The sequence below is a fragment of the Clavelina lepadiformis genome, chromosome 4 (genome assembly GCF_947623445.1).
Source record: "Clavelina lepadiformis chromosome 4, kaClaLepa1.1, whole genome shotgun sequence".
NCBI lineage: Eukaryota > Metazoa > Chordata > Ascidiacea > Aplousobranchia > Clavelinidae > Clavelina > Clavelina lepadiformis.
Window position 1 is genome coordinate 4,162,574 of NC_135243.1, and position 14,074 is coordinate 4,176,647.

At 34.8% G+C, this 14,074-nt stretch overlaps 1 protein-coding gene across 3 annotated transcripts; it reads right to left on the reverse strand.

Moving 5' to 3' along the window:
- Positions 1–972: 972 nt before the first annotated feature.
- LOC143453365 (arf-GAP with dual PH domain-containing protein 1-like) lies at positions 973–12,729 on the reverse strand. Of its 3 annotated transcripts, XM_076954679.1 has the most exons (13): positions 12,474–12,729; positions 11,598–11,658; positions 10,245–10,378; positions 8,652–8,743; positions 8,114–8,309; positions 6,395–6,541; positions 5,555–5,638; positions 5,320–5,382; positions 4,918–4,989; positions 4,404–4,525; positions 4,070–4,170; positions 2,727–2,835; positions 973–1,922 (listed from the first exon to the last, which is right to left on the reverse strand). In XM_076954679.1, exons 1-13 carry the CDS (start codon positions 12,480–12,482, stop codon positions 1,910–1,912), a joined length of 1,203 nt encoding a protein of 400 aa, XP_076810794.1. In that variant the 5' UTR covers positions 12,483–12,729; the 3' UTR covers positions 973–1,909. The 3 variants fall into 3 exon arrangements, with proteins under 3 accessions (XP_076810794.1, XP_076810793.1, XP_076810795.1); XM_076954678.1 differs by lacking the exon at positions 11,598–11,658; XM_076954680.1 differs by lacking the exons at positions 2,727–2,835; positions 11,598–11,658 and having other exon boundaries at positions 12,474–12,728.
- Positions 12,730–14,074: the final 1,345 nt, after the last annotated feature.

Sequence of the window (14,074 nt, forward strand, 5' to 3'; positions counted from 1 at the left end):
AGTAGCGTCTGGTAACAGCTTCTATTGTCCTGCAAGATTTTCTTTCCTGTATTTTAATCTTACCTTGTATCCAGGATTTTATAGATGTGGCTTTCAGTCTAATCAAGAAACTTTCACCAAATTAATAATTGAAATAAATGACTTGCCTTTAGAGAAATTAACCAAACATTCATTCCTATCGGCTCACAGAAACAAATATATTAAATGCTTGATACAATAGTTAAAAAATAAATTGCTTTTGTCCGGCGACAAAGTTGTACAGCTCAAGTGTCGGAAAGTTCTTGTTTGATCTTTTTTATATTCGCTCAAAACGAAGGAAAAAATGTCCGGTTCTCATGGACATCCTATAATAAAAAGTTTAATTATGGAGGATGGAAGTCCCACAAACCACCAAAAGGATTTTGATATTACGTAAATCGCTTTATCAGTGTCGACTTCAAATAAAACTCATCGAACAATAAAAATAAGATTATAGTTTCAATCACAACGACTTAATATTTAATAATTTGTAGTAATATTAATCTCAAAGAAAATATAACCGGCGCTAAATGCCTTAGGCGGCGATATAATTACTTCGACGCAGACCACATTAACACATTTGATGTGTTAATTCTATGGAATATATTAAAGAATATCTTTCTTCTGATAATCTACTAATTCATTCTTCACGATTTTACTTCTGGCTTCGAATACCACAAGATAGGACTGATTAATGCTGAAATCACGGTATGTAGTGATTGCTATTTCCAAATTGACATTTAACTGTCGCTGTTAAGAAATTCCTAAACATTGTTAATTAAAACGTTTACTGCTGTTTAACTTGTGAACAATGAACAGCTCCATGAGACATTATATAGCCTAGCCAGCATCACGTGAAGTTTAGGAAAGAAAAATGGGTACGGTACAGTTTTCATGAGCAAGTAACTTAACAAATAAACCTGTCCAACATAATAATATAACATAACACGCAAATAAAGGCATACTTTAAATTGTAATAATTCAATACATTGCACGAGATAGGATAAAATAGTCCGACTAATAATAAATAATATCAAGAAAATAACCTAAAACGACAGGAGATTCGAATTAACTGAAACGAAAACTGAGTTAAAACAGAAACATCTGCCATGGAAGAGCATTATTTTGTGTCCTGAAGAACGTGATTGAAAAAAATGCCAGGTTGCAAGTAGAATTACAACAACAGTTCAAGTGACAGCATGAACCTTCAGCGGTTATAAGGAGGAGTCACCAAAGCAGTTAAAAGTCAAACCCTAGTTGAAAAGATTTGGAATGTCAGAGCAGGGTTGTATACGATGTCAACAACAATATGGTTGTTTTGCAAAATTGTTCTATCAAACAAGTATATTTCATATACTTGACACGAAAACAACTTTGAATTTCATTCGAAAACAGATAAATCGCAAAAGAATAGGTGTAGCCTACAATGATGTCTAGGCAAGTTTAACAAAAGAGTACGCAAAGCAAATCCCTAAAAAATCCAATAATACCCTGAATTTATTAAGTAGCTGTTGAATAACGGTAGGTAATCCCATGACGTCATAGGATACATGTAAAAACAAATTTGTTAACACAATGGGCGAGTACAATGGCCCTAATTGACTTGCTATAGTGCACATTACATCTGAAACAAGAATACTTCATGTTTGAAATGTTGTAAAAATTGAAGGCAACAATGAAGCTATGAGTCTTGTAATTGATCAACAGTCTATTAGATCTGTAATGTCGTACAAGGAGGAACTTGATAAGAAAGTAACTGATTTAAATAAAGTCACAGTCTCAACACATAAAACTAAGACACATCAGGCATATTTCGCTATTGTGTTCCCATTTTCATACAAACTGGCCAGCTTCCGTGTTCCATTGCTGGTCTTAAAATGATGTTCACGGGTCATCTACGGAATCTAGGGGAACAATTAACCTTAAACAAATGCACAGAAACTGATTTACGAAGACTTTTTCTGTTAAAAATCAGTGAAGAATTTTTGAATGATTGCAATGTAGAATCAGTCAAGAAAATGACAGTCAGCATCCAGACAAAAACGTAAGGGTTTCATGACACAACGTCACACAGTTAGAACACAATAACAATCAAGAGGTCCATGCAATATCGTGGCCAGGTAAGATTAATGTTTTGCATAAAGGATGATTCAATTTTGCCATTGAAGCAGGCAGCAAGCAATGTTTAAAAGCAGGTTGATTGATCTCTGTAGCTATGGTATTAACACTGGGAACAGTTCATGTGTCTTCATATAAACAATGTAAAAGATTGTGAAACAATGCAAACGTCGTAATGGTAACTTCATTATCAAAAACGTACAAGACAGGATAAATACGAGAATTAATACTCTCACATGTTCGTCCACCGTATATTATCTTCGAAAAAACTTTAAGCTATCAAATAAAAACTATTTCTTTTTAACGTTATTTTTATTATATTTTTCGGGAAAAAAGGACCATATTTGGAGAGGATGCACCCAAATGCTGAAAGCGGCCCAGAAACTGTCACCATAATGTTGTGCATATTACCTCAAAAAATAGACATAACAAAAAGTGTAGCCAATGATCAAAGAACATAGCAATGAAGAACATAATTACATCAAAAAAAGAACTGTTTCACCAAAAATACTTTGCAAGCGTGGCTTGTGCAAATCAAAGAGATAAAAGTATTTTTGCTTCGTTGAACAATTACGAGCATGAACGATTACTTTGAAGAAAATTCTCCTACTGAAGAGCGCCACCCGGCGGGAGTAGTTAAATTATATCGAACCGTTGTTTTTCGTCGTTGATGATACGTAAGTGCATGTTCTGTGAATTCTATAAATCAACAAGCAATGTAAATGCAAAAAATGCAAATACACGATCACATACTGAGCATGCACTGTGAAGAATTGATAACACAGAACAAGCTTTGAACCAGCCTAAGCATCTTCCCAATTAGAACTACAAACGTTCAATTATGCTAAAATATGCTAGACAGCCATTTATTGTACGATATCACTACAATGTAGAAGCATTTTTAAGGTAACGTTTAATCTTGCAAAAACAAACATAAGATAAAATAAAAATCAACAACCAATGAGATGTAAACCGACATTGGCCACATCAAGTCCCTACATCACATGCAATGAGTGATTTATGCAAAGTTAAGAAGAGAAAACACAATCACAGTCATGAAAGTCATGCTGAAGTATGTGAGCAGAGTGTCACTCTAAAATCACTAATAAACATGAGCAAATCATTAACCAGCCACATGCTCAACAGTTAGTCTCAACACAATATGCAATCTTCATGCATTTTATTAATGATTCAATAGCAACTAGCAGTAGCTTTGAAACATGGATTGCCAATGGTAGTATTTCATAATTATGGACGTACCAAATTGAAAACGCTTCGGATTCATGAGATTACATGTAAAAGATTTTGGTATTTTCGCAAATCGAAATCGACTTTCACTAATTTCGCTTAATCGACGTGGGAACAAAGAAGGGTAACTTTGTTTTTCGAATAAAAAAACTCGATTCGTTTTTGCCTTTTTTGAAATTATAAGAAATGAACCGATTCACTGTATTTGTGGTCGATCATCATCATCATCATGCTTGATAGAGGATTTGACCCGAATCTGTTACCACGATTCAGTTTTTGTGGGAGCAACAAACATGGTTGATATTTATGCAAAATATTTGTATTCAATTCGGCACATCCCTAATTCCCAAAGTAGTAATAATAACACAACAGTGTTCCAAGTCTGAAATTTACATTGAATTTCAGTCTGCAAACGGAGAGGTGATATTTAAACCTCCTTGAAACAGCAACAGCTGATGCCAGTAGTAAAATTTAAACACCAAGAAATATTTCAGCTCTACTAGGAGTGCATAACTTTTGTATTATAAAGAGGATTTCGACGGACTTTCGATAAGCAATTGGTTGTTAAAATAGTCAAAAGGTTAGTGAAACAGATGAAAAGGAGTTAAGTCTTGTTTGACTTAGTGTTAGATCAATGACACACAAACACCTAGTAAGGACACCATTATGACATAATAATTGTCACCTTCATTTTCTTGGGAGTTCAAGGGTCGTGTCATAATTGCCTTGATTTCAGCGATCCAGGCTTTCTGGTCCTCCTTATCTTCACAACACATCAGGTAATCTCTGCCAAAAATCAATGTTATGCCGTTCAATTAAATCAATTAACAATTATCTATAAAATCCCTGCTGAAAATTTCTTGAAACCTAAGACTGATTTTAAAAAAAAATCAACTCAATACTATCTTCGCCAATTAAACTCATTGTAATCGTTACAAGTTATTCATTGCAGAACACGTAAAATATTAATGAAAATGCAAAGCAACGAACAATGAAGCACAAGCAAACATGGCCGGCACCTGTCAGGGGTTGTGATGGTTATACCAAAGCCATACTCCTGTTGACCGGCTGGCAACCCATCTCGTACCATGAACCCATTTGACCTGCTTCCAAGATAAATCTCTCCACGTGGATAAGCATCCTGTAACACAACTCTGTCGATTTGTCATGTCATATTACGAGTAAATGTCTGTACTGTCACCCCTAAAGGAGAATGATCTATTAAAAGATGAAGAACTTATGAAAATGAACTCAACTCCATGAATTTAATTTGTCATGTCATAGTAATATTAAGTAAAATTTAAAAGGTATTATGCGAGATAATTACATTTAGAAAACATGATTTATTTACAGCAACAGATGAGGGAGGGTGAATTACAATATCTTTAAGGGTCAAACATTGCTTGGCCTGACTGGATCATAACTTTTATTTTAAATCCACAACATTATCGACATAACGATTTGTAAAATGAAAGTTGAGTGACTTTTTATCAGACAAAGCAAAACAGAAACAAAGACATCATACAAACTTACAAGTGGATTCACAAAATAGAGAAGACGTCTGTTTTCTAACGTGAACCAGCGTTTCCTGTAAGGCTCAGTGTGCTATGTAGAAAATGGAAACAATTTAATAAGCAAGTGGGACTGCCAAGGTATTTATCAACATATTCAGGTTACGAGCTACCTATTAAAATACTCATCAAGCAGTAAAATGTAACATATTTTTTACACTTGTTTTAAGCTACTAGTTTTTATAATCACTTGTTTAAGCATGAAATAGTCAGTCTGAAATGTTGAACAAAGGGGACCAAGCATGGTCGATTTAAACAAGTTTGTTGGCTATACTTACGAGCCGATAAGTTTTCTATGACATTAATCTCATTGATAGTTCAATTCCATGCTTAATTTTAGGTCGCTGTGCTATTATGTGCTTACTTTAGGTCCAGTTTTCAACATCCAACCTTGCTTTACTTGGTAATTGTTCAACTTCTTGATAATCTGAAATAAAAAATTGTTTCTACAATAAGTTGCACATTTGATTAATCAACCACAGATGCTTCTGCTGTAACCAAGAACTATTTCTCATGTACATCACACCCTGTGAAGCCAACTTATACAATAAACACCAGTAAAAACATAATAGTACTTATTTTCTATTCCACATGCAAACCTCGCAGTCAGTTATGTTAGGGTTGTTTTTCTTTATTAAATGCATTGATGCAGCTCGGAGTTCAATGAACCAATCAACAGCGTCCTGGAAGAAAGTATAAACAAGGTCAATCGCGACAACTATTTTAATGTCCTGAGAAATAAACCTAAATGAATTGAGGGCAGGTGAGACTATGGAAACTTTACTGAATATGTATTTATTGTTAGAAATGGTAGTGCCGTATTTAGTGTCAGGGGAATCACAGCACAAGGTTTAAGCATCCGATAGAACTACAACAGACTGCGGAGACAAAAATAGAACATAAGCTCACAGCCAGTGAATAGCTTATAAGGCTGAATACTACGACTCATACAAAGCAACCTTAGGCCGGCTGAGATGGAATATGACTCATGCTGTGTTGCCTGCTATCACCAATACACATTCTATCACATTCTCCTTCAGGATTCAACTTAAAACATTCCACATTCTATATAGTCAATTGTCTGTGAATTACTACCTCTATAATGACATCAAAGTGGCACTAAAAATCAAAACTACGGGTACTTAAAATTTGATACAAAGACTATTGCTTCATCAAATGATAAGCTAAACAAATTGTTTCATAACGATGGCTACATGAAGTTGTTTTAAGGCATACAGTAGATGTAATGTGAGTGGAGCCATGATATAAAAACGAAAACAAAATATATGTTGGAAAGTGCTTGAGTAAATCTTTTTTCCAAAAATATAGAACTTACAACTTCCGTGTTGTTATGGTTACTGTAACATACTTTTGAAACAAACACAGCTTCAACACATACGTATGTTAAAAACCAAAAGGCGCATTCATTAAACACAAACCTTGGCTTCTTCCGCATACAAATAAATTTGTCGAGTAAGGTTTTCGGTCATGAAGGCAAGTTGAAAACCATGAGCATGATTTATCTTATCAGGAACCAAGGACGCAGTAAGGGAGGCAAGATTGATTGTCTGCTTTGGCTCTTTTCCCTAAAGAAACAATGAAATTTAACAACATATTGGGCTGTTGTGATAATGTATGTAATAAAACAACAGTATAGCCCAGGGCTTCCCAAACTGGGGGTCGCGACCCCTTGCGGGGTCGCGTAACGAACTTCAGGGGTCGCAGAGCGTATACCAATTTTACACGAAGTACAAAATACAATCGAAACAAAATATCGTTCCAGCCTAATCAACATTGAAACCGCCTTGAGACCAGCATTAACAGATATTGAGCCACGGCTGGACTTGCTTTGTAGCAGAAAGCAGTCGCACCAATCACACTGAATAAATGTGTGTGCTTTTTTGTTTCCAGTAGCCTATATATGTGTAAAGTAGTAAGTAGACTTTGAGTACTGGTTGCTTGAATTCAGTCTTTACTCTTTGCATCTCAATAAATGTCACTAATGACTAATGTATGTTTCGCACTGCTAATTTAATCAATTTAAACGTGAAGGGTCGCGGAAAACTTCAGAAGTTTGAAAGGGGTCGCGAGCAAAAAAGTTTGGGAAGCCCTGGTATAGCCTACATATTACATGAACACATAATGACACTATAATACAATATCAACCTGTGAAGTAGGTTATACATTTTCAGTTATCGTGTTTTGAGAAGTTTCCCATGCATTAAAGCAATAATTTATAAGTGAAGAAAATTCGCTGTTCATAGCAGTTAAATAATTAATAGTGTTTACTGCTTATTATCATAAATACAACAAATCAATACTATTCACATAAACAAACTACATTTGTGAATGGATATATAAAAGTGCTATGTGTTTTGCCACTTGAGTGTGAACTGTTGCCTATGGGGTATATGCAAGGAATCATTATGTGCTATTATGTTAAATGAGTAGGAGGAAATAAGACAAGCCATCGAACATACAAGCGTTGATGCAACTTAGAAAAAAGTGATCTCATTCAATTGCGTGAAACAATGAATCACAACAACTTTATCACACAACAAGCATTGAACTGGCCCGATGAAGCATGTTATGTGAAACCATTTTTTTCAATAGGGCTGTTTTCGTAGAATCAAATTGTTTCCACTGCAAATAACTTCGCTTTGCACATGCTAAGTTATGCACAACACACTCTGGAATTTCAGCAGTATACACAACACTATGATCTTTGAAATGGTATCGATCAAACTAAATAAATGTTTATATATAAATAGAATGGTTATAGCAGAAGTGAAAGTAAACTTATTCCCTTAACAAGTAGAGCAAATAAAACACATGAATAGACATCTTATAGTGCACACAATATATAAATATTTCATATCCTGGTGGCTTAGATATCATACCATGATAAACTCTTAAGCAAATATGAAAACGATTGGAACTGCGACAACAGCAAGTGAAGGGAAGATGATCAAAATTTATTAACAAAACACATAGCTACTTATATTATTATCAAAACTCCGAAAAAAAGACAAAAAACGGAGCACACATAATAAAGCCTTCATCAATAAACTGGATGGAAAAGTAATTAAGCAGCAGTGGTCAGTGTGGCATCACCTTACAAGTGACAAACAGAAAGCTTATTATGACATAATACCTACTTCGGGCTTAACGTAATATTTCAATGTTCCTTCCTCGGCATTGAGAACAAAACGACGAAGTTTGAATTGCTTGCCGTCTTTTCCTCTCTTCCAGAGGAATCCGTCCTTTGAACCTTTCTCATAGTGGCTTGTACCGCCTTCCGAGATGAATTCTTTGCGATCGTATTTTGAATGGATGAAATGCTCCTTGTAAACTCTGGTATGTATAAAAACACAAGCTGGCTAAAACTGGCACGGTAATAATTAGTGAACAAGCCACAGACTGTGCAGAAAGTACACAAAAACATAGCTACATATATTCTTGCAAGAATGAGCAAAAGGTTTATATGTAATAACATGGTATAAGACCTATATGTAACATACAGGTCATTATATACAAACATACATTTTTATACACTGTTATAAATATTCACGAGCAAAGTTTTTTATGTTTTTACTTAAAATAACACCCAAGCAATATTCTTGCTGCTAATTTACTGTAAAAGTTCATTGGATATTATTTTTATTCGTATGTAATAAAACTACAAACAAATCTCACTGTGGGTCGCTTGGCCGCGGCTTTTGGTAGTAAACAGGCATATACACTTCAAGCTGGGCATTGATACATTCGTTTCCATTATCACACATGAACTGAATAAATAGGTTAAACAAAAAGGTAAAGAAAATTAATAAGCAGAACAACAAAAATAACTTAGATGATATTCGCAATTAGGTAAGGGTGCTCAAACATCTTTGTTTCGCAAGCTACATAAAACTTAGGTTGGGAAGGAATAAAAATCTATATATATAAAAGTGTTATTGTATAGAAATCTCTATATATATACTGAACATATTGTAGTTACCATATCATATATATGGATAAATATATATCATAAAGCATGAATGCACTGAAGTGTATTTCAACTTAACATATAGATAAACATATCTTTTGCACATATTAAATTTAGAAAACTCTTATAATATGATATACAGCAGAATTCGCCTATAGTGACTTTGGTTATAGTGACACTTCGCCTATAGTGACACCTGTTGCAAAGTTCCGTTTGCAAACATGTTTTGCATAGAAATGACTTCGCCTATAGTGACTTCGTGTATAAGAACACTTTGCTTACAGTGACACCACATTTCTGTCCCTTGGGCTCAAAAATTTCCGTATAAGGACACTCGTTAGTTTGTGATGCAATAATATATACTTTATCCATGCGCAAGCAAGATGATAGAAAAGGTTTATGAGCAGGTTTCATAATAGTGATGTAATAAAAGCGTAGGCTACTGTGGCTGCTAGGCTAGTTCCAGGCTTTTGTTCCTGTGAGTTGTGATCTCAGTTTTCTCCGCATAAGCCAGGTTGATTGTCATTGTATAGTTTGTCGATCTAGCACAAGCTTCTAAGTTTGTACAATGCCACTAAAGAGAAGAGCGTATTTGTTGAAGGAAAGATATGAAATCGTGAAAGCTGCAGAAAGAGAGCGTAGCAAAAAGTCTGTTGCAGACCGCTTGGGAAAGCCAAGAAGTTCCGTTATTAAGATGTGCCTAAACTCGGATGCCATAATTTCAGAGTATGAAAGCAGGTGTAACGCTCAAATTAAAAGGCAAAGAGTTATATAGTTATTCCGTTATATGTGAGTTCTACTGTAGTCATCTGCGGCCATTTTACCTTGACTTCGTCTATAGTGACACTTCGCTTATAGTGACACTTTTCCGCGGTCCCTTCAGGTGTCACTATAGGCGAATTTTACTGTATAGTATATTTATATATGTATACTATTAAAGTTACAAGCAGCTTAGAGCGGTATCCTTAGATTTAAAATAGCGGGAAGACTAAAATTAGATAAAATTAAACAAAATTTTTGAAAGGGTTGCACCAACCAGAACATATGTTATTTATGAAATTAACCACCCACAGTAGGTAAAAATCTTATGAACGCAGATTTAGAATTACTTTTTGCAATGACTGCCAATATTTGATGAGAATTGCTCCAAAGTTTTAAAATTTTGCCAAGTTTAGGTTTGCTGCTCGTCTGCTTTAGACCTATTTATTAATTGAATCTGCCTGTGGAATTGTATTGCTATGACTTGTGACAAAGTGGCTCATAACCAAACAAAGTATGATACTTGGTTATGTTATATCAACCTGAACTTGTTCATCTGTCCACTGATCTAGGCGACAAGATTTCACTCGGCTGATATGCGTGCCGAGCATACGATGAATTCCAGAGCAATTTACACAAATGAAAACTCCAATGTTGCTGGAAGCCCATTCAGGACCTGAAACAAACATGACCTAAAATCATAAAAACAACTACGCAGTTCTACTATTACAACGACACTTACATTAACACCAAAAACAACCAACTAAACAAGGTACTGACAACAAGCAAGTAAGCTATCACCACATATATAATTTCATATGTTACCAACATAAATACCATCCATATATAATTATCCTATTTCGCAACCCTGGGCCATAACAAAACTTCAGGTGGCGTCACATTCCCAGTTTACAGAAATCCCCTAGCAAAGTGCCAAATGTCATTTTCAAAAAGGAACAAAATTTTCCATTAAATTTCAACTGAAAACACTTTAACACAGCACTTTAACACTAGTTCTTTTTTGAAAATTTTGTATTGTCATGGTCCTCGTAGAAATATTTCTTGTTATCTATCCAGACACTTGTAACACTGGCACAGAAAAATATGGCCACTGATGCGAAAAGAACACATATCGGAGACCAAAATTATGCCAAAAATAATTGAAGAATGACATTTTCGTTGACAATATCCCAACTCACAGCGAAATGTATAAACAAGAAACTTGGCTCATCTTTGTTGCCGTAGGAACGACCACTGCCTTTTCGCAAATGATCCAATATTGAATAAGTACTGTGCTTTATTTATATATAGACTTACAAGAAATGTTAAGATCATTTAAATAACTACAATAATTTAATTGTTAACAGATATATATAACATTTTTCTATACAGTTGTTTACTTGAACCACATTTTAACATAAAATAGCTCTGCCAAGACCAAGCAGTCAGCACAGTAGACTCTTTTTTGGATGACTTACGCACATAACCGTTTACAAGTTAAAGTCCCATTTAACATTTCATCATCTTTTACGGTACTGTATATGATATGATGTGCACTCGTTTACAGTACCGGTATATATGATATTGAAGATGTATGAGTGATAGTGCGGTAAAAATCACTTCTGTGCCAGAGTTAATGTCAACTATTTGCTGTTGAAAAGCAAATAAATTGGGTAAAGCATTAGTGTGAAATGATAAAATTAATGAATTACAAATGATTAAAGCAAGTTACGCTACATAACTACGGTAAGTCAAACAATGAACCACAATACTAGAATGCTGACATTTGTCCAAACCATAAGCTTAAGTATATACAGCAGATATGGTTGGTATACTGAGCCATGGCAGAGCACGAAATAAACAAAAATTTGCACAAGAAAAAACAATGCGCATACCTTGCAACGCGATGAACATGCACGAAATGAAAAGAAACAAATGACCGGGAATGAAGCAGTGCTAATGATGAGAAAAAAGAAAAATTAAATTGAATATATAACTTCACAAAACAAAATCTTTAAACAACACAAAAACATTCAAACATTTTGCTCAATCACGAGTTAACTAACTAGGCATGTTAAATCCATTTATAAAGCAAGAAAATATATAAATACTTCACCTAGGAGCTATTGTAACATGCAGAACTACTGTAATGATACTTTAAACATCAACATACTTAAACTACTTACTCTACTTATGGGGTAAATTTTCACATAACAAACTTACCCCGACTACATTCTTTTGCTTAAACCAGAAAGTATGGCAGTTTACCACTGACAGTAAATCATGTGTCCGAAACAAGCATTATACACAGACTTTCCGATATTCATAGGGGTTTCTTTTACTTGTGCACTCCCATATCAGGATGGGGTACTAAGGAATTATTATGTCATAATTTCTTTTCTATTATACCATAGTTCCTTTGCATTCAGGATTTCAAGGTGGGAGTGAAAAAGCATAAGAGACCCCAGTCACAGTGTGTATTGCCACGCCCACCACACTTATTATTTATCAATTAATTCTAAATAAACACAAAAACTAAAAATTTTATTTTATTAAATAATAAAGTGAAATATGAAATATTTCATATACGGCATTGAAAATTGACCTAGGTGTGAAACAAATTCAGCGCTAATGTTGCTTGTCAATCAGCTTAGCACACATGCCATACTTTCCACCAATGAAATTTGCTAATATTATAATAGTCATACATAGCCTAAATACATACATAATTTTACTAATTTCAGAAACAGCTTTGGGTTACAACAACATACTTTCAGCATTGCAGTCTGCACATAACTTGTTCTTAGGGAGCTGAAGTTGCTCCATAAGAATCCTTTTATTCCTTTCTCCCATATTAACCTTTCAGCAAAACTTCAAAGTTATAAGTCCATTGTATGTTTGCAGATATCCAGCAAATAAATACACAAGAAATGCTGATTGTTTTTATCTTTAAATACAACTGATTCAGTGATCCGTGCTTAAGTTAGTTTTTTATAGATTTATCTACAAAAAACATATATGGTATGCTAAAAACATATATGGTATGCTGTATACATATTCTACAAATAAATCTTGCAATTATTGCCCATACAGATTGCTATAATCCAGACAGATACAGCACACACAATCAATTCTGTATGTACACCATTTTCGCAAAATGAAAAAACAGTAAGTGAAGGTACTGAACCTGATAAGTTTCATGCAAACATTTACCAAGCCCATTGTCAACATCTAAGGCTATATGTATAAACAAACAACAAGTATTTATTTATGTATTTGTGGTGTTTTCTAAACACCAGACACTGACTTACCGAAACCCTGGGCTTCAATCACACCGAGTTGGTCCGACTGTTACACAGTTTTAGTTGGTTTGTAAATATTTTATATCGTATTGCCCAGGCAGTACAGCATTTTTTCGGTGGGAAATTGTGCGTGCAAACACGCAGGCAAAATGTTGATGAATCTCGTATATGCAAGTGACAAACTTTCCGCAATGGCGGTACAGCAGCGCAGTTTAATAAAACAATTTTGTCATAATCATAAAAGTTTCTAGGCCTTGACAGAAAACTTATATATTTGGCTTGGTTTCAAATAGGCAGATAGGCATCCCTATCAATCGAATTTTATACGAAATAAGTAAATGTTGAAATGACTTGACTAACTTTTCAGCATTTACTTATTTATTATTGCATTCTGTGCAATGCGTACGTCGAAGCTCAGTTTCAGGTTGTGGAAGTGCCAAGGCAGGCAGGACCAAAGGTGTATGTGTCAAACTACTAGCGCATGCACCAAATGTGGAGTGCCACTTTATTAAATGTGACATGCCAAGGTTTCACTGCTGTACAGTGCACATCTTTATAGGCCCGACTGCAGAGTACGGCAAGAGCACACCAGAGATTTTTTTTCCGAAACAGCATTGCACACCAGGGCGAAGCGTGCCTCATAAAATTAAGTAACATCACAGTTGATACATCAACTGTAATAGCACTGTGTGCATGGGTGTGTGATCAGTGTATTTATGACTAACATCTGAATTTTGTAAACCTGTTAAATGAGCTTGTCTTGTGTTTAATGAGTTAACGGTGGCAGTTTTCTAATATCTGTAATAAAAATTGCTGAGTATTAGTGTTTCCTAATGCAGTAACGGCTACGCCTACCGCCCTACCGGTGTGACCGATACTTTAATTTTGATAAAAAAAGGAAAAATATGCCACTAGCACACGTTAGACGACAATGACCTTGGCTAGCCATGCTCGGAAATGTGCAAAAGAATAGGAAAAATCTACAGCGTTCAAAATAACTCAGTAACTTGGCTAGGCTATACAGCTATACCCTAAGCTCGTCTTTGATTTGTTGATACTGCCAGCATCTT